Here is a 25,281-nt window from a genome sequence, read left to right as displayed (position 1 = left end):
AGAGAGTCTCCAATTCAGTGGGAACTTATTTTTAATCAATAAGATACAGCAGATTTAAAATAAGAAATCATTTCACAAACTGCTAGGTGTGTGTTGTGACCAGGTGTCCAATCACAGGCAGTGTGTCCAAGGCAAAGAAAAATTAAAACTGGGGGATATGTTTCCTGACTAGGAAGTGGCAGAGCTCGTTAGATCATGACTGGGCTTGCATGACCCCAGCCACGGTCATGTAACCTTAATAAGGTCAGAACAGATCCAACCAACACTGACCGGTGGATAAAACCAATTCAAGGTCTTTAGGGTCAAGGTCCACTTAGAGACAAACAAATGAGGCCCAGAGAGTCAAAGTGGGTTTGCTGAAAGCGAGCACAGTGACACAGCTGAGCCAGGACCAGACCCTCCCAGCCATGCACTTGCCGTCACCTGTCACCTGTCACTGACACCCCACAGGAACCTCACCTGTTAAAGGGCGCCCTTCACCTCCAGTGGGTCAGAATTCTAAAAGCCCAAGAAAGCACTTCTCATTCCTGAATAAAGGATTAAAAGGAAGCTCTCCTGGGAACCCAGAGAATTAGCACACAATAGAAAATACTGTAATTCAAGACAAATTTCCTTGTGATTAACTGGTTGTGTGGGTTTTTTTTTTCTTTTCTTTCTTTTTTTAAAGATTTTTAAAAAATATTTTATTCATTTATTGGAGAACGCAAGGGAGCACAAGCAGGGGAGGGGCAGAGGGAGAGGGAGAAGCAGACTCCTCGCTGAGCAGAGAGCCCGATGTGGGACTTGATCCCAGGACCCTGAGATCATGACCTGAGCCAAAGACAGAGGCTTAACCCACTGAGCCACCCAGGCACCCCTAAGATTTTATTTCTGAGTAATCTCTGCACCCAACATGGGGCTCAAACGCACAACCCCAAGGTCAAGAGTCACACGCTCCACCGACTGAGCTGGCCAGGCATCCCGTACTTTTTTTTCTAATTGTTATTTCAAAACTACCTCGATTGTCTGGAAAACCAGATTACGAACTATTACTAACATGAGAAATGTTTATAGCAGAAAAAAATACAAAGAAAATCCCAGATTAAATATTGGTGTGTGTGTGTGCTCATGGTGCTCTGGGGAAATCCCAGAACTGTAATAGGATTGGGGTGGATAGCAATTTCCACGTTCCTGAGTCCAGATGTGTCTTTGGTCTGTTACCAAGGAATATCTTGCAAGGTATAGAATGCTGTAGGGGGTGGTGGGATCAGGACCCGTAAAAAGGCCACTTGCAAAAGAATCAGGAAGAAAAGGAAAAGGAAAAGTCACTTGCCAGGTGACGGAACTTCCTTCTCCACCCTCAGACCACTAATGAAACCATCCTTTCAGAGGACCAGGAACCAAGGATCAGCTCTAGCAACACTCACACGTTTCCGGAAAACGGTCTGAGGATCTCAGAAGCAGGAAAATTGCTCAGGTCCACCCCTCAGGTTCCCAACGAAAGGTTCCCGTGGGGTCATAGTGTTTCTCAAATGGTGTGTCCCTTGAAAAGTCCTCTGAATTACATAGTAGGGTCCACATCCAGTGTGGAACGTGGGGCTCGAACTCACAACCCTGAGATCAAGATCTGAGCTGAGGTCAAAAGTGGGATGCTCAACCGACTGAGCCATGCAGGAGCCCCAGAAAATCTTCTTTGAAACAGGACCCTAATATTACGTACCTAACAGGGTTGGTGGAGGGTCAGCAGAGGGAAGGTGCGTAAGACCTCAGCCCAGAATCCAGCACTCAGCTGTCTGTAAATAAGAATGATGGGCAAAGCTAACACCCCTGACCCCGGGATAGGACTCATTTTTAGCCTAAGAGCTGCAGGGACAAGCAAGCAAGATAAAGCAATAAATTTTTCTTTCACCATCTCTGCTATTTTTCCCTGTTAGTTAGGACAAGACCATTTCCTACAGAATTAGAATGATTTCTTAAGACATCAGAGCCAAGGGCGCCTGGGTGGCTCAGTGGGTTAAAGCCTCTGCCTTCAACTCAGGTCATGAATTCAGGGTCTTGGGATCGAGTCCCACATCGGACTTCTCACTCAGCAGGGAGCCTGCTTCTCTCTCTGCCCTCCCCCTGACTCATGATCTCTCTCTCTCAATCTCTCAAATAAATGAAATCTTTGGAAACAAACAAACAAAAAAGAATAAACAGTTGGCACACCCAGTAAGACAACAGACCTTAAGAGCATTATGATCTTCAGAAAACGATAAAGCAATCTCCTGAAGTTATAATCTATATAATTCAACTTATGTAACCTTATATAAATGTATCTAAATTCTGTATGATACATAATATAATTTATATGTAATTATATCTCTAAGGAGAAGAGTAGGGAGGCACAGAACATGCTAGCACTTGCTGGGGACAAGGTGAGGATAGGGGGTGAGCACGGCTATACAGGAAGAACATGGGGATTTTCTGTGCATTGATCAAACCAATACAAGATATTGATTGTGATGGTGGTTACATGAACCTATATGAGAGATCAAATTGTATAGCAACACACACACACACACACACACACAAATGAGTGGATGTAAAAGTGATGAGAATAGAATAAGACCCATAGTCTACTTAACAGTGTGGTACCCATGTCAACTTCCTGGTTTTGATATCGTACTAGAGTTACAGAGGATGTCACTATATGAGGAAACCGAACTCAATGAACTGTTTTACAACTCTTTAGATCTATAATCACTTTAAGATGGATTAAAAAATAAAGTCAAAAATAAGTGTCAAACTCAGGCAACAAAATTTACAACTTATACGACAAAAGGTTTACCTCCTTAATATGTAAAGAAGAAAAAAATCGTGAATCAAGAGAAAAAATGGACAAAGGACATGAATAAACATTTCCTAGGAAAATAAGTAGAAGCTGTACACGGAGATACAGAAATAGGTTCAACATCCCCATAATAAGAAAAAAGCAAATAAAACGGCATTGATGTCTCATTTCTCATCAGTTTCCTGACAGAAATGTAGAAGTTCAACCACATCTTTCCTGGTTTCACTACAGGGGGAACAAAACTATCCTCACATCTTGGAAGACAGAATGCAGAATATTACAATCTCCATAAAGGAGCCTTTGGAAAACACCATCAAAATTAAAAATTTATTCATCCCTTCACTTACAATTCTGCTTCTAGAAATCACTCCTGCAGATACACATACGCAAGTATGAAGCGGCCAAGTCCATTAGGAAAATACAGCAAAACGCTGGAGTTAGTAAGTCAATAGTGTAGAAAGTGAAATAAAAATTACACCATTTACATAAAAAAGCAACAAAGAGGAAAACCAGAGTATAGTAGAGACAATAAAAAGAGAAAGCAAGTGCCGATACACAAATCCAATATATCAAGTATAAATAGTCCATACATTAAACGGCAAAGACTGTCAGAGTGGATAATAAAGAGAATTAACTATATGCTGTCTAAACTGCAAATCTGTAAAGACACAGACAGCCAAAAGGTTAAGAGATGGGAAAAGATCTATCATGAGACACTAAGCCAAAGAAAACTACAACATCTACATAAATATCCAACAAAGCTGTCTTCAAAACACGGGCTATAAACAGGGAGAAAGAGATTACGTATCCTTCTATGATACATTGTGTAGTAGGCATGTTATTTGTTGCATACATAAGAAACCACATTCTGTGCATCATATAAGTAGTACAGCATCCCTCGGTCACATGAAATGAGTCCTTGAGGAAAACCTAACAATTTGAATGTGTGTCTGCTAACACCAGAGCTTTGAAGGAAACAGAGCAAGAACCAAAAGCACTGAAAAGAAAAAGAAAAATCTACAATTGTGATTGGAGATTTCAGTTCCTTTCTTGTTAATTTATAGAACAAGTGGACAGAAAATCACTAAAGACTTGAAGACTTGCACAACATCCTACCCACCAGCGGAAGGCAAATCGTTTCTTCAGGTTCACATTAAATATTCATCAAAGGAGCGCATAGGCGAGGACGGTTAAAAAATAAAACAAAAACCTCACAAAGTTAAGAAGACTGAAATCACATAGTGTTCTCTGACCACAGTGGAATTACATATAAATCTGTAACAAAAAGACTTAAGGAAAATCTTCAAATGTTTAGAAAGAAAGCATCTGATCTACAAATAACCCACGAGTGGCGTTCGGTTAATATTTTGAACCTACTGCCAATGAAAAGACACCATGTCAGAATTCATGATGGCTTAACACAGTGCCCAGAAAAAAATACATAGCTTTTAATCTTTACATTAAAAGAAGATCTAAAATCAATTATCTAAATCTGAACCTAGAGAAAGTGGGTAAACGAGAACACGTTACACTTTCTAAGTCATAGAAAGAAGAGTCTGGGCTAGAAAAGCAAGAAGTAAAAACCGCATTTCCAGTCGCATGATCATGGATGCGGAAAGTCCTAAGGGATATATTACAAAGGCACTAGCAGTTAGTGTCCACATTACGAGTTTTTTGAACAGGGTCACCTGGGTGGCTCAGTCAGTGAAGTTTGCGAGTCTTGAGCTCAGGGTTGTGAGTTCAAGCCCCTTGTTAGGCATGGAGCCTACTTAAAAAAAAAAAAAAAAAAAAAGATGCCCAAGTTCATCAAGATCATAAATCATCGGGGAAATGTAAATCAAAACCACAAAGAGACCCAGATGGCAACACCCGAAGGACAGGGCAGGGTATGGACCAACTGAGCCCTTATGCACCGCAGCTGGGAAGGGGAGAGGGAGAGCCATCCTGTAAACAATGAGTTTCTCGAAACATTAAACACAGTGTCGTCATCTGACCTCCCATACACCCAAGACAAACGAAAACCTAAGTTCATACTTATACGAACTTAAAATGCGTAGTCAGAGCAGTGTAATTCACAATAGCCAAAACGTAGGAACCCCTCGGTCAGCTGCACAACAGAACTTGGCAGCAATGAAAGGGAATGAAGGGGCCGACACTTCCCACTGCGAGGAACCTTCGAGACGTCCCCCTAAGTGGAAGAAGCCAATTACAAAAATACCCGTAAGTGGTGTCTTTCCGTCTCTGAGACTTCCAGAGCAGTCCAATCTCTAGCCCCAGAAAACAGGTGAGTGGATGGGTAGGCTAGGAGCTGGGGAGTCGGGGAGGAAATGCTAATGAATACAAGTGCTTTGGATTTTTTTTGGTTGGGGGGAGTGATGAAAAATGTCCTAAAATTATGGTGGTGGAGGCACAGCTCTGTGAATATACCACAAACTATCAACTTCCACACCTTAATTAAGGGTCAATGTTATGGTATGTGAATTAATTCTCTATAAGGCTTTATTTATTTTCGATGTAATTCCAATAAAAATCCCAGCAGGCTTTTTTGTAAGAATAAACAAGAGGATTTTAAAGTTGGTTAAGCAGCTGCCTTCAGCTCGGGTCATGATCCTGGAGTCCTGGGATCGAGTGCCTGCATCAGGCTCCCCAGTTGGCTGGGAGCCTGCTTCTCCCTCTGCCTGCTGCTCCCCCTGCTTTTGCTCTCGCTCACTCTCTCTCTGTCTGATAAATAAATAAATAAAATCTTTAAAAATAAAATAAAGTTTACATGGAAATTCAAGAGCTTAAATAATTTTGAAAAACATAATGAAGATGGAGGTCTTATATCCCCTCATTTCGAGACCTTCACTACAGTGATGGTTACTGAGAATATTTGTCATAGGATCACTAAAATAGGAGAGTGTGGCAACACAACTACCATATTATTATTGGATTAGCCAGCTCTTAACCAAAGCACCAACATGGTTTAGTGGGCAGAGGATAGCCTTTTCGAAGAATGGTACTAGAACAGCTGAGCTCCCATAAGTTAAAATACAAGGTAAAGTCCAACACGTGCCCCACCTCGTAGATAAAAATTAACTCCAAATGGATTGTGCACCTAAACAAAAAGCTAAAACTATAAAACCCCTAAAAGAAGGAGAAAAATCTTCTTTCCTCTAGGAGGACATCTTCAAGACCTAAACTGAGGTAAATTATCCCGTTAGGAAGCAACACAAAAAGCACCAAAACAAACAAGAAATCTGCTGCTCTTCAAAAGACGGGTCACAGCTGGGAACAAAATAGTCATGATACATCTTTCACATCAATGACTTGTATCCACAATATGTAAAGAACCCTAAGGATTCAATAAAAACCAAGACTAAAATGCAGCGATTAATTGTAAAAAGATTTGACCAAACACTTCACACATACAAAGTTCACATGGCCAGTAAATGCATGAAAAGAGAATTCACCATCTCTCTTATGGCTCCCAGACCCAAATCCAACATGTGGAGGGTCCCCGCCCTCTTCACAACACCAAACAATCGTCAGACACCAGCAGAGTGTCCAAGGATTCTATGCACTTCTGACACCATCTACCCAGAGACAGCATCAGACCCCACAGGTGAAGGGCTCAGTTCCCTAGCACCATCCCAACTCCTCTCCAGACGCCAGCCGTTGTCATTGTTGTCAATGGTGCTTCTGACCACCTGCTACACAGCGGAGGCTCCAACGGTCCCCTCCAAAGGCCTGATTAATTTGCTGGGATGACTCATAGAACCAGGGAAACACTTAGGTTTACCAGTTTATTAAAGGATATAACGAAAGATACCAGCCAACAGTCAGAGGGAACAGCTGCCCCAGAAGAGGTCTGGGGAGGTGGTGCGGGGCTCCCCTGCCTCCCCAGGAAGCACTGTCCCCAAACTCTCTGTGGTCACCAACACAAAAGCTCTCCGAACCTTGTCCTTTTGGGTTTTCATGAGGGCCCCCTTACATACACAGGCTTGATTAAATCATGGGCCATTGGCAGATTGAACCTTCAACCCCTCACCCCTCCTGGGAAGGGAGGCGGAGGGGTGGGGAGTGGAGCCTGAAAGATCCATCCCTCTAATCACCAGGTTGGCTCCCCCGGCAACCAGTACCCACCCCTACCCTACCCCCACCCGGGGAGGGACCCCAAATCACCATGATTAACCAGAAATCAGGGATGAAAACCATCAGTCAGATGACCACAGACCCATTTCTTAGAAATCACGGTATGACTGCATCATTCACGATTAGAGAAATGTCAAAACTACACTCGGATAATGCAAGCTGACCCTGAGAATGGCTGAAAGTAACAGCAAGAAGTGGGGCGTCTGGGCCCCTCTTACACGGCCGTGAGGAGCGGAACATTGCACACGTGCTCTAGGAACCAGTGCAGGGGTGTGTTATGCAGCTGAACACCTACATCTCCCAGGGGAGATGAATGGCACACCCATCCTTGAGCAAGGAACAGATCAACACGATGGAGGGCCTCTACACTGTGCAGCGTGGAGAGAGCAAGATAGAGACCCTTGCACTGAACCACGGCGCCAGCAGCCACGAGACACGGCCCTGGCCCAACCCAGCCGATGACACCCCCAGAGCGGAGGACCAGCAGAGCCCCAGGGGCTGAGCCAGTACTGGTGCTGGGCAGGCTCTTGGCTAAGCTCCAGGAAGGGGCCTGTACATAACCCCCAGGATGCTGTGAACTTGCCTTTCCTCTGTGGCTCCTTAGAGAGGAAACTGTAAAGGAGAAGGAAAGGGCCTGAAGGTGACAAAGAAGTTGAAATTAGTTCCATCGTTGCAGCCCCATAGAAACCATGCAGGTCCGTCAGTGTCACAGACAAGGGCATCCTGATGTTCCCGTCTCCCAACACCCTGACGATTCCCCTTCATTTCCGAGGTCACGAATGGAGAGGAGACCCAAAACGTCTGGAACAAGATCAACCCCAGGGGCCTCTGGGCTGGTGGAACAAGTCCAGGGGTACAGAGTCCGGAAGGAAACACTCCTAACAACGATGCCACAGAGAGGCCACGAAGAAAACTACTCCAGGGCCAGGGTTTCCTGCGGAAGGGGACCTGTGACCACGGAGGGGTAAAGCCTGACAGTGTGAGGGCAAGAGGAGGGAGAGCGTAAGGGGGAGGGGACAGAAACATGTAATCGCAGAAGGACCGACGGGGCCATGAGCATGGACAGAATCCTCCTGGACTCCTGGACGTCCCCCGCATCCTCCATCCTTTGAAGGGACAAGGATGGAACTCTTAGCTGCCTTGGAAGGAGATCGAGGCTTCGGCTGGTTGTCAAGGAGCCTGGAATGGACAGAAGTGGAAAGGCAGAAACGGGGCCGACACGCAGGGCAGGGTGCAAAGCGTGCTCAGGAAGCCCAGAAGCCGGGAGGAGCGGCAGGAGTCAGACCGCAGGGCAGGAGGGACTGGAGGGGATCCTCCAGGGCTCGGGGTGGACCTGAGAAGGAAGAAACAGAACAGAGCCGACAGGAGGGCATGAGGACCGCGGGAGAGCAGGGCGCCCCACACCAGAGAGAAGACAGTCCCGGGGTGCGTGCTGTCTGCCACGGGGCTGTCCATGTAGAAAGGGAGCGACGGGCATGTGGGCATGAGATGTGCTTTTGTGCCGTGGCTTTGCCTTAAAAGCACGGGAATGATGCTGGACACCGAGTGAGAACGTCCGCTTAACCTGCTTCCCGGGATGACTCACGCGGGAGCCCTGGGACCCTCCTGTCAGGGCCAAGGCCAAGCTCCCCACAAAGTCACGAATAAGGAAGTCGATTTTCATACTCATGTCCTCCAGCAGGTGAAACAGGGGACTTGCGCCCAGGATGAACTTTCCCAGGGGCATGACAAAGGGCGTGAAAATCCACACACAAAACTCACCGTGATAACGTTTAAAGAGACTTGAAACGGACACTTGGGCTCTCTGACACGTGGAAGCTGAGCCAGTTCCCACCGCAGGGCGATTGGAAGAGAGTCTTGGCACAGCTTTGAAGGTCAAGGCCGTTCACAGCTGAACCAAGAGGGGGACAAGCCCGCAGTATGGCCAGGTGGCAGGTCCCAGCTGGGAGCTGCAAGAGGCGGTGTTCTCACTCCCCTGCGTCTGTCCCCAGCACTGTCTGCGGGTGTCTTTTTCTGCCTCATCTTGCACCTGTCAGACCACTGCCTCAGGCACCTGTAGACGCCCAGAGGCATTTCATTCCTGCTCCCTGCTGCCCCCTCCAGGCACAGGGGGCCCCCTGGATGAGGTGCGAAACCCTGGCAGCAGGTTTGGGACAGTCCCTGCATTTCAGGGAAGTGAAGGAGGGGGTAGGGAAGTGGTGAGCACGGTGGGGGAAAGAGGGTAGCTCTTTCGTGGTGAGGACCCACAGTCTCTCACGGTTACAGCCGAGCAACAAGAACTCGCTATCACTACTGGGCCACGCATGGTGCCAGGGGTCTCTTGGACTTTGTCCTCCAAACTCATGGCGCTGGAGGCAGGGAAGCGAGACCCGAGATTCAGAGAGGTCAAGGAACGTGCACAGATGCCCAGAAGTAAGCAAGAATGGGGCCATTGTTTGGGGGCAAAGCCCACGTCTCCTACTTTGACAGCACCTCGGTGTCCATTCTGAGGGAGGAAGCGATGCGGGGCCCTGGGGCAGAGAGGCCGGCAAGCTCGAGGCCTCCTAAACCTAACCCAGCAAGAGGTCTTTACACTTGTATACTCCTACCCTCACTTCGCACGCAAGAAGACCCCTCACTGCTCCGGGGTCAAGACTTCAGACGACTCCTGAATGATTTTCTCTCTGTCATACTTTTAGATCATCTGTCGCAAAAACATCTCTAAGCACCCCGGATAAACACCGTACCAGACGTGTCCAAAATGACCTGGAAACTTCCCTTTTTCTGCTTGTAACTGCAAGTGGAGAGATGAAGATGGGAGAGGTCTTAGAGCAGCCAACGCCGGGAAGCGCAGACGAAACCAAACCCAGATTTCATGCCTGGCCCGGTCGACCCATCAGCCCCTTCCCTTGGTCTCTACCTCTGCTGAAAGAAGCTTCTAGAGCACTCAGGATCCTCAAAGCCAAACCCCCCTTTTCCTGACTCTTCTCCCAGGACACACATAAGCCCTTTCTCTGTGTGGTCTTTGATGCCAACAGACCCCCCCCCCCGCCAGGCTGCCACAGGGTGCCTTGGCTCGAGGAATTGCCACCTGTCCCAGGTAGGTCAACTAGAAGGCGGTAAACACCACTGTGTTCACCTGACCATAGCCACACAGGAGCCAGGTCCGAAAGAGCACAGCAGGAAAACCCCAGTGGGAGCCCCTCACAGACGCTGGCTTGACGGCATCCGGCACCAAAATGCACTGTTGGCCAAGAGAGTAATTCCGAAGCCGGATGTCTCAGCTACAGAAAACAAACTTACCCGCGAGTGACATTTGTGAATCAGCGGTCGCTTTGTGGTCCCAGCGACAACCGTGAGAAGACCTCCCGAAACCCGTCGTTAGCCACAGACGTTCTCATGGGAATCTGCACTTACCACCACTGATCATCTTGTAACCGTGAATCCTGGCCTGTGCGGGCTCTCCGACCTCCCCCGAACCATGGCCTGTGCGGGCTCTCCGACCTCCCCCGAACCATGAGGCTTTCCTCAAAGCATCCCGCCCGCTCCCGTGAGTTCCGAAGGCGGCGCGTGTGTTTCTCTTACCGCAAATGGTGCTCCGTCGGGCCCACATAGCTCGTGTTCCTGCAGGCTGAGCCTGTGTTGCAGAGAAGGGCCTGAACAAAGGGGAACACGCCTCGGCTGGGCAGGTCCCGGGCTTGCAAAAAACCTGAGAGTCGAGGCAAGGAAGAAACTAGTTCACACAACCGGGACCAGACATCAATGCGCCTTCGTCAGAAGGGTAGTGTCTTAGACAGTGTTATTCTGTTATTAATCTTGTAATTAATTTAAAGGATTGGGGATGCCTGCGTGGCTCCTTCCGTGAAGCGTCTGCCTTGGGCTCAGATCACGATCCTGGGTTCCTGAGATCGAATCCCGCATCAGGCTCCCTGCTCAGCGGGGAGCCTGCTTCTCCCTCTCCCTCTGTCCTTTCCCTGCCCCGTCCATGCTCTCTCTTGCTCTCTCTCAAACAAAGACATTAAATCTTTAAGAAAATACAAAAATAAAAGTCAGAGAGCTCAAAGAAGCGAGAGGGAGGGAGACAGGAAAGGAAGGAAGCCTTCCTACGGAGCAGCTCTCCCGGGGTCCGCGCTCACGCTGCAAGGCCGTGGCCTTAGAACACCAAGATTCATCAGGTCGCTGTATTCCCTGCTCTGCCCCCTCCCCAGCCCTGCCTCCAGATACAATGCTCCCTAGACACGCACGGGACGGAGGTTGTTAAAGATCGTATCTAGTTGTTAAAGATCATATAACGCAAAGAAGTTTAAGAAAAGTGGATAGGATGCAAGGGTTTTCGGGACAAATGCTGCCACAAGGCACCTGGCTTGATCATGCGTGGGCCATCCGTGTCCCCCCCGCCCTGCCCGCCCTCCAGGCCCCCGATGGTTGGACGGCAATGGTGGGGATGCTGAGGAGTGCGGGCAGCTTGGACGTTCCTGATCTAACAGGAGCAGCTCGTAGAACCGGGGGAAGGCTTTCACCGCGAATCCAGTTTGGTCCGGGAAAGGATCATGCTCTCCAAGACAGGGAGACGCACGATGCCCAGGGTTCACTCAACATGACGTTTGACGTGCAGAGGACAGTCAGTAATCATTGGCTGTGTGAATCCATGAACGAATGAACAAGCAAACGAATGAATGAATGAACAAAAATGAATGATCAGGCTTTTAAGCTAGACAGGCAAATGGAGATCTTAGCTAACACAAGGCTCAGGGCGCTAAGGAGACCAGACAGAGATGTGGGGTCATAGCCCCAGCTAGTAGGAAGAAGCATGTTTCCCGACTGTGATTTCTGAGTCCTCCCTGCCTCAGGGACATGTGTCAGGAACGGTGGCCCCCACAGCGGGTGCTCAGCGGGTCAGCGATAGACGACTCTAGTCCTGGACGTACTTTGTCTCCAAGATTAGCAACCTGGCGTGGGGACTGTGGGAAGAGTGCGGGAGGGGTTACGAATGTGTTGGTCCCCTCTTGTAGGTCAAGCCCTGTGCTGGGACACTCACAACTGGCTTTCTCACTGAGTCCTCCGGACAGTTCCGGAAGCCGGTAAAATTCGCTTCTTGTCACGGAGAAGACTCCCCGAAGCAAGCTCGCGTGCCCACGTCCACACAGCCCGGGGGTGGCAAGGTGAGGCTTCCAGGCGTGGTCCTTCCGGGACTGTGGCTCCCGGGCCCCCTCGAGGCTCTGACAAAGCCTTCTCCTCCCTGCCATCGCTCACCGGCAACCACGTCTCAGAAGCATCTTCAAGGGTCCCCTCGCCACTTTCTGGCAGGGACAGTGTTCCTGATGACCACGGCCGGACCGGGTGTCAGCGAGTAGTCAGATAAGGGACATCACAGGCGGCTCTTCCCGAGGGGCCACCGGGACTGACTAGCGGACGTTGTACTGTCCTTTCAGTGCTGTTACTGACATTAAAACACTCAAAAACATTTTTCCACTGTTGCCTCAGGCCCATCCCTCAGGTCTTCACGCTCCAGGGTCTCGGGCTCCCACGTGCCCTTAGGGGTTGACCATCCTCGGCAGCAAACAAAGCCTTTGAAGGATGTGACCTGCGTGTGTACTCCTCCAACCCCGTCCTGCTTCTCGGGCGTTGGGACTCCTTTTAGTCCCACTTCTCCCCAGGCTGCTTGCCCTGCCTGGCTCTTTCCTCTCCTGCACACCTTAGTCCAGCAAAGTTTCACGGGCCAGTTCCCCGGTAGCCTTTCCCCACATGGCTTGGCCACCCACCCTCTGGGCTCACGTGACACTTTTGCCACTGTACTGTACTCGTCTGGCCCAAAAGCAAGTTCCGGAAGGACAGGGAGAATGGCTTGTCCACTACGCTATCCTCAGCAAGGCCTTGGACATGGCCGGCCCGCAGCGCGTGGTTGCCCAGGATGAGTAAATAAATTATTTTGGATAGTGACATGCTATTTTATATAAAGCCCATTCCTTTTTTTTTTTTTAATATTTTATTTCTTTGACAGAGAGAGAGAACATAAGGAGGCAGAGAAGCTGGCAGAAGCAGCATCCAGCTGAGTAGGGAGCCCGACTTGGGGCTCGATCCCAGGACCCCGGGATCATGACCTGAGCTGAAGGCAGACGCTAAACCAGCCAAGCCAGTTCATGTAACATTTTCAGAATTAACCACAATATCCATATTTCCAGTGGCATAAATCCAGTAGAAAGAAAACAGGTCGTCATTTCTCAAGCGGCAATGCTGCTGAGATTTCAAGCCAGACAAACAAAGGGTCTTTTTGATAAAGTTCCTGAATCAGAGGAAGTTAGTCAGTAATGGTTTATCAGTGTGTCACCACCATCATTTTCACCTCCATCATCACCACCTTCATCACCATCAACACCTTCATCACCATCAACACCTTCAACACCATCATCACCATCACCATCATCATCACCATCATCACCACCATCACCATCATCACCATCACACATCATCCATCACGATCACCATCATCACCATCACACATCATCCATCACCATCACCATCATCATCATAACCATCATCATCACCATCACCATCATCATCATCACCATCACCGTCTTCATCATCACCAGTATCATCATCACACATCATCACTATTATCGCCACCCCCTCATCATCACCATTATCACCATCATCACCATCACACATCATCCACCACCATTATCACCATCATCATCACCATCATCACCATCATCACCATCATCTTTATCATCTCCGTCATCTTCGTCATCACTATCATCCCCACCTCCATATAACCACCATTACCATCAGTATCATGCTGGCAAACTGTGAAATGTATCTCCCACTTTTCAAAGAGATTTTATTTGTTTGAGAGGGAGAGAGAGCACGAGCAGGGGGAGGGATATAGGGAGAAGCAGATTTCCCACCAAGCAGGGAGCCCAATGTAGGGCTCGAACCCAGGACTCCAGGATCACAACCTGAGCTGAAGGCAGACACAAACTGACTGAGCCACGCAGGCACCCCTGTATCTCCCACTTTTACGTCATCTTCTCCTCTTTGCATGTTCATGAGAGCATAGAAACCTATGCCCCAAAAGGCAGTTTAGTTAGAGGAATAAATCTCTCTGCCAGATGAAGCAGACGTGTGTGAACTTCATTCTTAAGAGAAAAAATAAATAAAATGATGGTAAACTGGCATGACCCCAGAGATACAGCTATGATGACATTACAATGAATATTCACTCATTCCACTCTTCTATAAACTCTTCAGAGTCTATAAAGAACAGAGAAAGAGAGCTGCACTTCTTTTCTCCAGAGCTCCGTAGTTCAAAAAGCACAGCAAACATGAAACTTACAGTTGTCTCTGTGTCTGGGAGGTTCTTGAAAGCGTAGCACTGTCAGAATCATGAACAGGATACATGGCCAAAAGAATTCAGCAAGAGAAAGGACCTGCAGAAGATATTAAAAAAAAAAAAAATCAGAGCTTGAGTAAATTGCTAATTGTGGCGGTATCCTCCGCTCCTGCAGGACGGCACGCTGGCCAGGTCAGGCCTCCTTTAAAGGAGGCCATCATCATCCCAACGGTGCATCTCTGAGAACAGTCATTTGAGACAGGAGCCCACCGAAGAGGCCCAGTTCATTCATCACCACATCCAGACCCATGACAGTCACCTCCGTAGAGTTCTCCCAAAAGGCACGTCTTCCACGTCTTTCTTCTTTCTCTACATTCCTATTTTATGACAAGACCTCATGGCATTAAAGAAATTAAATAAGTAACTTCAATCATACTACTCACATTCCAACAAATTTACTTTTTTTCTTTTTTTTTTTTTAAGTGGGCTCCACGCTGGGCCCAACATGGGGCTTGAGCTCACAACCTTGAGATCAAGACCTGAACTGAGATCAAGAATCAGACACACAACTGACTGAGCCACTGAAGTACCCAACATTTTTCTAATTTCTTGAACATTCCTGACTTTTCCATCCAATAGACATTTTCCTAAAGATGGCAGTGGCACACACACTAAGTATTTTCCTTTTTTTTTTTTTTTTTAAGATTCTTGTTCATTTATTTATTTGAAAGAGAGAGAGAAGAAGCACAAGCAGAGGGAGGAGCAGCAGGAGAGGGAGAAGCAGACTCCACCCTGACCCCAAGATCATGACCTGAGCCGAAATAAAGAGTCAGACACCAACCTACTGTGCCACTCAGGTGCCCCTTCTGAGTGTTTTCTAGTGTTGCCACACAAGGTTCATAACTAACATTTTACTGGTTGCGTAACCTTCTTACCAAATGGGTATACTGTAAGTCACATTCTCCCGCCAGTGAATATTTTTTATCAGTAATTTTTTTTTAATTGTTTTCTCAAGATTGGAACAAATTCCTAAAATTCAGATAATTGGAGTCAAATCTTTTCACATAGATAACAAAAGAGCTATAGATAAGGGGCCACCTGGGTGGCTCTGTCAGTTGGGCATCTGCCTTTGGTTCAGGTCATGATCCCAGGGTCCTAGGATCAAGTTCTGTGTTGGGCTCCCTGCTCAGAGAAAAAGTCTGCTTCTCCCTCTCCCACCACCTGCCATTCCCCCTGCTTGTACTCTCTCTCTCTATCTAGTAAATAAATAAAGTCTTAAAAAAAAAAAAAAAAAAGGAGCTACGGAAAAGGATTGCAATAACTTGCATAGCCTCGAATCTTCAAAGTAAAAAAGAAACAAAAAACAAAAAACAAACAAACAACAACAACAACAAAAACCCACACAAGGATACATGGAATTTATTTAAGAAAGAAACACCCAAGCTATAAACCAGTGAAAAACTAATTAAGAGAAAATCCTCAGGCTGCCTGGGTGGCTCAGTGGGTTAAGCCACTGCCTTCGGCTCAGGTCATGATCCTGGAGTCCTGAGATCGAGTCCCGCATCGGGCTCCCTGCTCAGCAGGGAGCTTGCTTCTCTAGCTGACCTCTCTCCTCTCATTCTCTCTCTTTCTCTCTCAAATAAAGAAATAAAATCTTTTAAAAAGAGAAAGAAGATCCTCAGTTATCACTAGATCATTCTTACTGTCATCATTCTTCCCTTGATTTTACGCTGGATAATGTTCTCCTGCAGACTTCCACTCCTGTCCTTCCACAAACACAGAAGTGTATAACCAGACAGAAAGCAGGCGAGGCATCCAGTAATGCATGAACAAAAACTTAACATCTGCAGGTTAGAAAGTTAAGGATGCTCCGCCGAACAGTAAAAAGGGTCATTTCAAACGTGAAGTTGTAACACTTTGAGCCAAAATGAACTTCTCGTCTCTTCGATTTCTTTGCTCTCTGAACAGCCTGTCCCAATTCCTCCCTGCAAGGAAACAGCCTCTAATAGCATCCAGGTTGGGTGTATGAGGCCAGAAGCCATAAAGACAAAACACAGGTGGAAAAGGTTTCAATCCCTACTGTAATTAAAGAAAAAAAGAAGGACCCACTGGGTGGCTCAGTTGGTTAGGCGTCTTGACTTTGGCTCAGGTCATGATCGCAATGTCCTAGGATCGAGTCCCACATCGGGCTCCCTGCTCAGCACAGAGTCTGCTTCTCCCCACCCCTCTGCCCCTCCCCCCTACTTGTGCTCCCTCACTCTCATTCACTCTCTCAAATAACTAAATAAAATCTTTAAAATAAAAAATAAATAAATGAAAAAGAAGAAAAGAGATCACCGTCTTTGAAACAGTTCCTGGAGTAATACTCCTCATGCCAGCAAGTGTGTCATTACACAAAAAGTTTCTGACCAATTACTGATTTCAGTATCATAGTCCTGAGAAGAGGGAAATCGTCTGCAGGAGGCCACCCTCTGACTCAAAGGATGGTAATTACACCAGAAGAGAGGTCAGAGCATTCAGAAGACGCCAGATCGTTAAGGTCACCTTGTTCATTCTCTGTTAACAAATAATCCTTTCCTGAAGTCTGGGAGTAGAGCTGTAGTGGGGGGGATTTCCTGATTGATTGTGGCTGAATACAGGTGTGCAAAGCAGAAAACGTCCCCAAATTCAACAATGACTAGACAGAATTAAGAAGGATAAATACATAATGAATTTGGTGGGGGGGTAGTTAAAAATTTTTAAATGACATAAAGCAGCCATTTTTTTTAGACAGAGAGGTAGAAAGAAAATAGAAAATGGTTTGGACCCAACATCCATATAACAACCTCTGATGTTATACATAATTACATACATGCTTGGTTAGGAAATTCAAAAAGTACAGAGAGAATACAACCATTCTCCCGAAGGTTAAATTCTCTGGACAGTTTCCTGAATTCTTTTTTAAAAACCTATATCAGCAGGGCACCTGGTGGGGTGCAGTCATCTAACCACCCAACTCTTGGTTTTTGGCTCAGGTGGTGATTGTGGGGTGGTGAGATCGAGCCCCACATCGGGCTCCACACTCAGTGCAGAGTCTGCTTGGGATTCTCTCTCCGTCTCCCTCTGCCCCTCCCCCTTGCATGCTCTCCCTCTCAAATAAATAAACGCATCTTAAAAAATGCATACACATAGGTAATGTTTTGAGGAACAAATTTTCGTGTCAGCCCTTATAGATCTACCTCATTGTTTTTACTTTACTCATTTATTTTTTTAAGATTTTATTTAATTATTTGTCAGAGAGAGAAAGTGTGTGCACAAACGGGGGGAGCAGCAGGCAGAGGGAGAAGCAGGTTCCCCACTGAGCAGGGAGCCTGACTCAGGGCTCAATCCCAGGACCTCAGGATCACGACCCAAGTCAACGCACTTAATTGACTGAGCCACCCAGGTGTCCCCACCTCATTGTTTTTAAAAAGTGCCCAATAACCTACTATAGAGTTTAACTTATTCAACCTACCACCTATTTATGGAAACTTACACAGTCTTCTGTTTGGGGACATCACTGTCATGAATTTCTGCACACGTTTGGCTGACTTCTGTAAGTCTCTTTATGGAGTACCACTACCAAGTGAGACCACTGAGTCGAAGTGTGTATGATGTTTAATTTGCATAGCCACAACCAACGTGCCCTCAGTAAAAGCTAAACCAGCCACCTTTCCTCTGATCCCACACTCAGTAGCACCCGAGATTAACAGGCTTTTAAATGTCTGTCCATGTTTTATCAAACTAAGATGCAAAAAGAATTTTTCTTTAAGTATTTAGGTCAAGCATTTCATGGATTAGTATATAATAATTCCTTGTCCATTAATTCTCATTCTTCCCTGTATCCATGTTTCTATTATATTCATACACACACACACACACCTATATAGAACGAAAGTTTACAGTCAGACACAAAACAGGCTAGACAGTCAGTAACGCACGAACAGGACTCTATACAGGTCAAGAACTTGAGGACACTCAGTCTAACACTAAAGAGAGAGTCTTACTGTTTCAGAGCCCATTCAATGCATTTTTTCTTTCTGCCTTTTTTTAAAGATTTTATTTATGTATTTGACAGAGAGAGAACACAAGCAGGGGGAGCGACAGAGGGAGAGGAAGAAGCAGGCTTCCCACTGAGCAGGGAGCCGAATTTGGGGCTGGATCCCAGCACCCTGGATCATGGCCTGAGACAAAGGCAGATGCTTAACCGGCTGAGCCACCCTGGCACTCCCGGCCTTTTTTTTTTTTTTTTTAAACTCATTTGTGCATCATTGTTTCTTCTTCTTTTTTTTTTCCCTATTTTCTTCTTGAATTGAAGAATTCCTTAATTGATCCTTTGTTGGCTTAAAGTATTGCAAATATTTTCTCCAGTGTCTTATTTGCCTTCTTATTATCAAAATCTCTGATGCAATCCATGTATCAATCTTTTCATTTCTAGCACCTGGATTTTCTTTCTCCTACATGGAAAGACCACCATCATTTAAGGGGCCTTGTCACAGAAGAATTAAAATAGGCGGTAAGCAGCCATGAAGCTACTTACCCGTCCCACCCTCAAGTCAAAGGGGGATCTCCAGTTTCAAATGGAAATAGCATTGTTAAAAAATATAAAACTCCACATCGTATACTTGAGAAGTTTCTTGGCGATCTTGAAATAAAACAGAACCCTGGTTAAACTTCAAAAAACTGTATCGGGTCTCTGATTACAAGCCCATCCCCGGCTGCTCGGAAAAGCCCAGGTGGGAAAAACCTCCCATTGTTCGGAATTTGAAATAACTCCGCTCAGAAGCAAAGTCTCTGAACAGCGGGTTCTGCTGTGTCACTGCCCATTGTGAGCGCGTGAATCGCCGCCTTTCATGAGACTGTTTCTCTGGAAGCTTGCAGAGGCTGCCTGCTCTCGCTCATCACAGCTTTGTATCACGCTCTTCATCTGGTCTGTCCTCATCATCCCGGAGTCTTGTCTGACATTTCTTTTTCTTTTTTTTTTTTTAAGATTTTATTTATTTATTTGACAGACAGAGATCACAAGCAGGCAGAGAGGCAGGCAGAGAGAGAGGGAGAAGCAGGCTCCCTGCTGAGAGAGAGCCCGATGTGGGGCTCGATCCCAGGACCCTGAGATCATGACCTGAGTTGAAGGCAGTCTTTAACCCACTGAGCCACACTGGCGCCCCTTGTCTGACATTTCTCATCCCATTCCTGCTAAATGGGAAGGCTTCCCACCGTGGCCCACACCTCAGGTCCACCAGGAGTGGTTTCCCTGCACTAGGAAGGGCCGAGAACAGAGCACACTCGTGTTGTCCAAGGCTCTCAAGAGCAATCAGATGGGGAACCCGTCTATGCTCGTAAACCAGCAGCCCCCCAGTCACGTAACCTCACATTAGAGTCCTGGGCCAGAAGCTCCCACCAGGAGATAGAAGAAGTGCCCGGTTCTGTGCCCTGACCTCCACATCCGAAGTGGCCCTTACCACGACTTCCATGGATGGCCCTCCTTGGTTCCTAAAAGCACGGCTGAAGGGCAGTGGCATTTGCTGAGACCTTAGCATTCCATACACAGACACGTATGCATAAAATATGGACACTTCCTTACAAATGTTCTCTCCTCCCAGACAAAAGGAGGGGAGAAAAAGAAAAGAAGGTAGAGGAGAAAGACAGATGACATGTCTTTCCATAATACAAAAAGTACAAAAATGCCAAGGAACAAGTCTGGAGCAGATCAAGCAAGCCCACGACAGGTCAGTCCTGACTCAGCCCCACACCTCCAAAGCTATAATGTTGCAACCTGCAATCCCAGGACCCCGGCCCCGACACCCGCATCTGTGGGGTGAGCACTCTCAAGGCGTCGCCTCTCTCCCTCTGGCAGGAGTCAGGGAAATGTGGCTGGGCACGAGAAATGCAAAGAGAAATGAGCAATGAGCTTGACTCCGTTGGAGAAGCTTCCACGGCTTCACATAATCAGGTGGAAAGAATCCAGAGCTGGAGAAACAATTTCCCCAACTGGATGCGATGAACGTGGCTAAAACACTGGACAAAATCCCAAACCAGAGCACAGAGCCCATCTGCTGCAACAGTGTCTGCATATCCTCTCACCGGCAGCCTGGCCTCCTGCCCGTCTCCACTCTCATCCCAACCATCCCTCCTGCACAGAAAATCGGCCCATATAGGGTGTCTTCAGAGACTGCGCTAGAGTTTGAGGGAGAAATCAAACCGGCCTCAGATTTACGGAAAAGAGAGTTGAGAACAGATATAACACCCGGCTGAGCTCTCCAAGAATGAAACAGATTAAAAGGAAGAACGAAACAGCTGTCTAAATATTCCGGAGAGAAAGAAACAAATAAGCAAACCAAAGTCATAAAGCATGACCGGGAAGTGAACAATGCAAAGAAAATGAAGAAGTTCTTTACAACCACTTCATAAAGGAAAACAATTTAATAAGAACATTCACAAAACAAGAGCTCCAAAAAAAAAAAAAAGACAGTAAATGAAAAGAGAGGTTGCAGATCTAATGAACACATAACAATGACTGAATCATCGCTGCGCAATTCTAAATGATTCAGAAACCACACAAAAAGAAGAGACGCCGGTTAAATTTTGATTTCTGCATTAGAGGAACAGTTTGAGATAACAACAGTGATTTTCTTTAAATCATTTTTAACGGTAGGACTGTAAACACAAAAGAGCATCCCTGAAGTAGAGAATCCAGCAAAATGTGACAAAAAATACTCCCAGAGATAGAATACAGGAGAACTTTTTGGAAATAGAGAAGAGTTTATCTGAAGACGAGAAGACTATGCTGTATTTCGGGGGGAAAATTGAAGCGATAACTGAACCATGGCTCTTGAACTCCAAGGACAAAGGAAGGATACCACAGGAATCCAGAGGGGGAGGAAAAAAAAAAAAAAAAACAACTCATTAACAAGTAGGGAAAAAATCAGTCCAGCCTCAAATACATCCCAATAGCATTCAGTGGTAGATGCCAGCGCATCAAAATGGGCAAAGTTCAAAGAGAAAGTGTGATAAAAATATGATAACCAATGAAATTGGCCCTTAAGTGTGAACCAACATACATATATTCTCTATCATAAAAAGAAAAAACACCGATCATTCATTAATCATGAACCCCACGGGGGAAAATCTTGGCAATGACACCCAACCAAAATAAAAGTGGGACAAATATTAAAATCCAATAATGTCACTTCTGTTTCCAAAAGCACACTGACTAGAAACATCAGGACTCCTGCCACGAGAACACGGTTTTTGTCGCATTATTGGTCTTCCAGAGTGATCTCCAGAGAACAGGGACAAGGAGAGGGACCAAAAATAAATAAATAAATAAATAAATAAATAAATAAATAAATAAGTCAAAAAGAAGACTGAAGGGGCGCCTGGGCAGCTTAGTGGGTTAAAGCCTCTGCCTTCAGCTCAGGTCATGATCTCGGGGTCCTGGGATCGAGCCCCGCATTGGCTCTCTGCTCAGTGGGGAGTTTGCTTCCCCCTTTCTCTGCCTGCCTCTCTGCCTCCTTGTGATCTCTGTCTGTCAAGTAAATAAATAAAATCTTTGGAAAAAAAAATAAAAGAAGAAGAAGATTGACGTCCTTACTTGCATCTTTAAGTGTAAGATATAGTGAGAGAGGAGAGTCCCTTCAAGGGGAATGGAGGGGAGGCAGGCAAGGAAATATTCAAATAACAGATGGCTGAGAACTTTCCAGAACATACAAAAGACACAAATCCATTGATAAAGGAAACATAACACTTGCCAGGAAACACAAACCCACTGTAAAATTCACCACGCCTAAGTCCGAGGAAAGATTTCAATAGCAATTCAAGAAATAAAGCCACACTACCTCAGAGGAATGGTTGGACTTGCCAAGAACTCATCAATAGCAAGAAACGAGAAGAAGTTAAATATCTGTAGATGGCTTAGAGAAACTCGATCAATTTAGAATTACGTACCCAGAGAAATGACCTCTCAAGAGTGACGGCAAAAGAAAATTTTCAGTGAATTAGAAACCGAGTTATCCAACCAGAGACCAACGCTAAAGAGCTTTGCAAATAATAGGCTTAGATTTCAAAAAATGCTTGGATTAAGCTCACTGTTTGAAAGATAAGTATTTTCAGGTTTCATTTTTAAAAACTATCTGTTATTCGGAACAAATAAAATTAGACTATAAGGACACCGACCGGTTGAACTACAAAGACGAAAAAGAGGGGTGTTTGCCCGGCTCATTCAGTGCAGCATGTGACTCTTCACTGACTCTTGTCACAGGGCCATGAGTTTGAGCCCTGTGTTGGGGGTGGAGCCCACTTAGAAAGTAAATTAAATAAATAAATAAATAGAACTATTTCTTTTTTAAAAAAGCAAGAGATGAAAAAGACATGCAAGGTAAATATTAAAACTGGCTGGTGAAATCAGACAGGAGGCTTTAAGACAATGTTCTTAGGTCTAGAAAAAATCACTATATAATAATGGAAGTTTTAGAATAGGAAGATGAAATAATTGTAAGCATTTATAAGCCTATTAAGTATCCTCAAGAAATATGAAAAACAAGTGATGGAAATACAGAAAGAAAATTACAGGGGCACCTGGCTGGCTCTTGTCAGTGGACTGTCCAACTCTTGATTTCAGCTCAGGTCATGATCTCAGAGTTGTGGGATCGAGCCCCGTGTCGGCTCCGTGCCGATCGGGGAGTCTGCTTGGGATTCTCTCTCTCCCTCTCCCCCATTAGTGTGCACATTGTCTCTTTCCGTTTAAAATAAATAAAATCTTTAAATAAAAATAAAAATGGGGGTGCCTGGTTGGCTTAGTCCGTTAAGCATCTGCCTTCGGCTCGGGTCATGATCCCAGGGTCCTGAGATTGAGTCCCGCATTGGACTTCCTGCTTAGTGGGGAACCTGCTTCACCCTCTCTCTCTGACTCTCTCTTACTTTAGTTCTCTTGTGCACATTCTCTCCCTCTCTCAAATAAATAAATAAAATCTAAATAAATAAATAAATAATTTTCGAAAACGTTCAGGCTAATTGTTTTTGAGAAGATAATTACATACATGAGTCAAGAGGTGTGCTCAACTGGGGGTTGTGCATAACCAATGAGTCGGGAACACCGCATCAAAAGCTAATGATGTACTGTGAGGTGACCAACACAACACAATTTAAAAAAGAGAGAGAGGTGTGCTCAACAACGCTTCTCTTATCTGTGAATAGAAAAAACGTAAGTCATGCAAAAAAATAAACAGGACAATGGATCATTAAGTTGCTGTGCACTGGAGGAATAAAAGTCAGGTGTATTTTTTTCAAAGATTTTATTTATTTGAGAGAGAGAGAGAGAGAGAGAGAGCACTCCTGGGAGTGGAGGTGGGGCGGAGGGAGGAAGCAGGCTCCCCTCTGAGCAGGGAGACGGATGCAGGACACGATCCCAGGAACTTGGGATCATGACCTGAGCCGAAGGCAGATGCTTCACCGAATGAAGCACGTAGGCGCCCTTAAAGTGAGTGTATTTTTCATTCATTCATTTGTCCGTTTGTTCATGCATTCATTCATCAGGAAGTGTGCTCATCCCGTGCGTGGGACTCTTCTGGGGACACACGCATCAGGATGACCAGGCCCTGCCCTCCTATCCTATCCAGAGCCCTGCACCGTCTACAAGCTTGTGCTCTTCCATTATTTCAGCCATACAACAGCCAGTGAGGTAGGTAATTTTTTGCCAGTTTTCCGCATCGGAGATCGAAATCTTCAGTAGTTTGCCCTACATCCTGGACCTAGTCTGAAGTAGATGGTGGACTGAACCGCAGGCCTCAGCATGAAATAGATGCCCCTCCGTCTTCCGGGCATGGGACATCTGGCAGGTGCGGTTCCATGAAGCTCATCCTTAAATCCTCCTGGTTGCTCCGGCAGCAAGGGGTATCGTTTATAACCGAAAGCCACAAAAAATAAAACACCCCCAGTACAAAAATGAGAATTAGCAGTGAATCAAGGAGGAAAGAGGGCTTTCCAGAAGGAGAACGTGGTCACGAGACCTACTGGCCGGGCAAGGAGGAGGCATCACAAGTTTAGAATATCACGGAAGCTGGAGCAAAGCGTGTAATTAGTCTGCTCCCTGGTCTGTGCAGACAAAGGGCTTTGCAGAGAGCGTGAAATTCTATTGTGTCCCTTTGGGGTGCACGGAGGGCCTCCGGATGCCAGCCTTTCAGGAGAGGAGACTTTCCCAGAGGTATTATGAGGTCCCAGCTATAAAACAGTGCCACAAGAGCAGCCCATTGCCACTGGGAGCTGTGACTCCCCAGACCTCTCCGTCGGTGTCCAAAATCCCCCCCTAAGGGAGTCCCTGCAAATCTTTGAGCTAGCCACTGAGTTAGCCAGGACGGAACAAGATGCGCCCTCTCTCTCACTTCCCTTGTTTTGGGGTTTTGTTTGTTTGTTTTGCTTTGCTTTTTACTGTTATGGCTTTTTAAGCTTTATACTGAAAAACACTTGCTTTTCCTTTCACACTCTTGCATCAAACATTCATATGGTGCCTACCACAGCTGTCCAAAAACAGACTTGACCACGTTTTAAATATATGACAAAGTAACCTGAGGCAGAGAAGACCATTGCATGGCGGCGGCGGGGGGGGTGGAGGGGGGAGTCTGGCCACCTGAATTCTAGGATGTAATTTTTATAAAGATAAACTAAAGCTTTGCAGAATACCCCCAAGTGTACCTTAAGTAGGTAGAAGTCCAAAACAGAGAAAACTCAAATCTAATGAAACCAGTAGCGAGGGGACTGTCGATCCGACCTGTGGGTGAATAAAACATGCCTCTTGCAGGGGCGCCTGGGGGGCTCCGTCGTTAAGGGGCTGCCTTCGGCTCAGGTCATGACCCCAGGGTCCTGGGATCGAGTCCTGCGTGGGGCCCCCTGCTCAGTGAGGAGTTTGCTTCTCCCTCTGCCTCCACCCCTCCTCACTCGTTCTTTCTCAAATAAATAAGTAAAATCTGTTAAAATTTCAAAAAGTACTTCCTGCAGTTTTGAAACTCTAAAA

General features: G+C 46.2%; 1 protein-coding gene across 2 annotated transcripts in view; it reads right to left on the bottom strand.

The window, feature by feature from the left end:
• Positions 1–25,281, bottom strand: part of ABCA13 (ATP binding cassette subfamily A member 13) — a 321,989-nt gene that overhangs the window by 289,023 nt on the left and 7,685 nt on the right. For both annotated transcript variants that reach the window (XM_082692779.1, XM_082692780.1), the window contains exons 2-3: positions 14,259–14,352; positions 10,511–10,634 (exon numbers count right to left, since the gene is read on the bottom strand). In XM_082692779.1, coding sequence (XP_082548905.1) covers positions 10,511–10,634; positions 14,259–14,352 — 218 coding nt within the window. The remainder of the gene's footprint in view (positions 1–10,510; positions 10,635–14,258; positions 14,353–25,281) is intronic.

The sequence above is a fragment of the Mustela nivalis genome, assembly GCF_964662115.1.
Source record: "Mustela nivalis genome assembly, chromosome: 12".
NCBI classification, from domain to species: Eukaryota; Metazoa; Chordata; class Mammalia; order Carnivora; family Mustelidae; genus Mustela; species Mustela nivalis.
The sequence above is the reverse complement of the archived record's forward strand: the minus strand, read 5'-3'. Positions and strand labels throughout refer to the sequence as shown.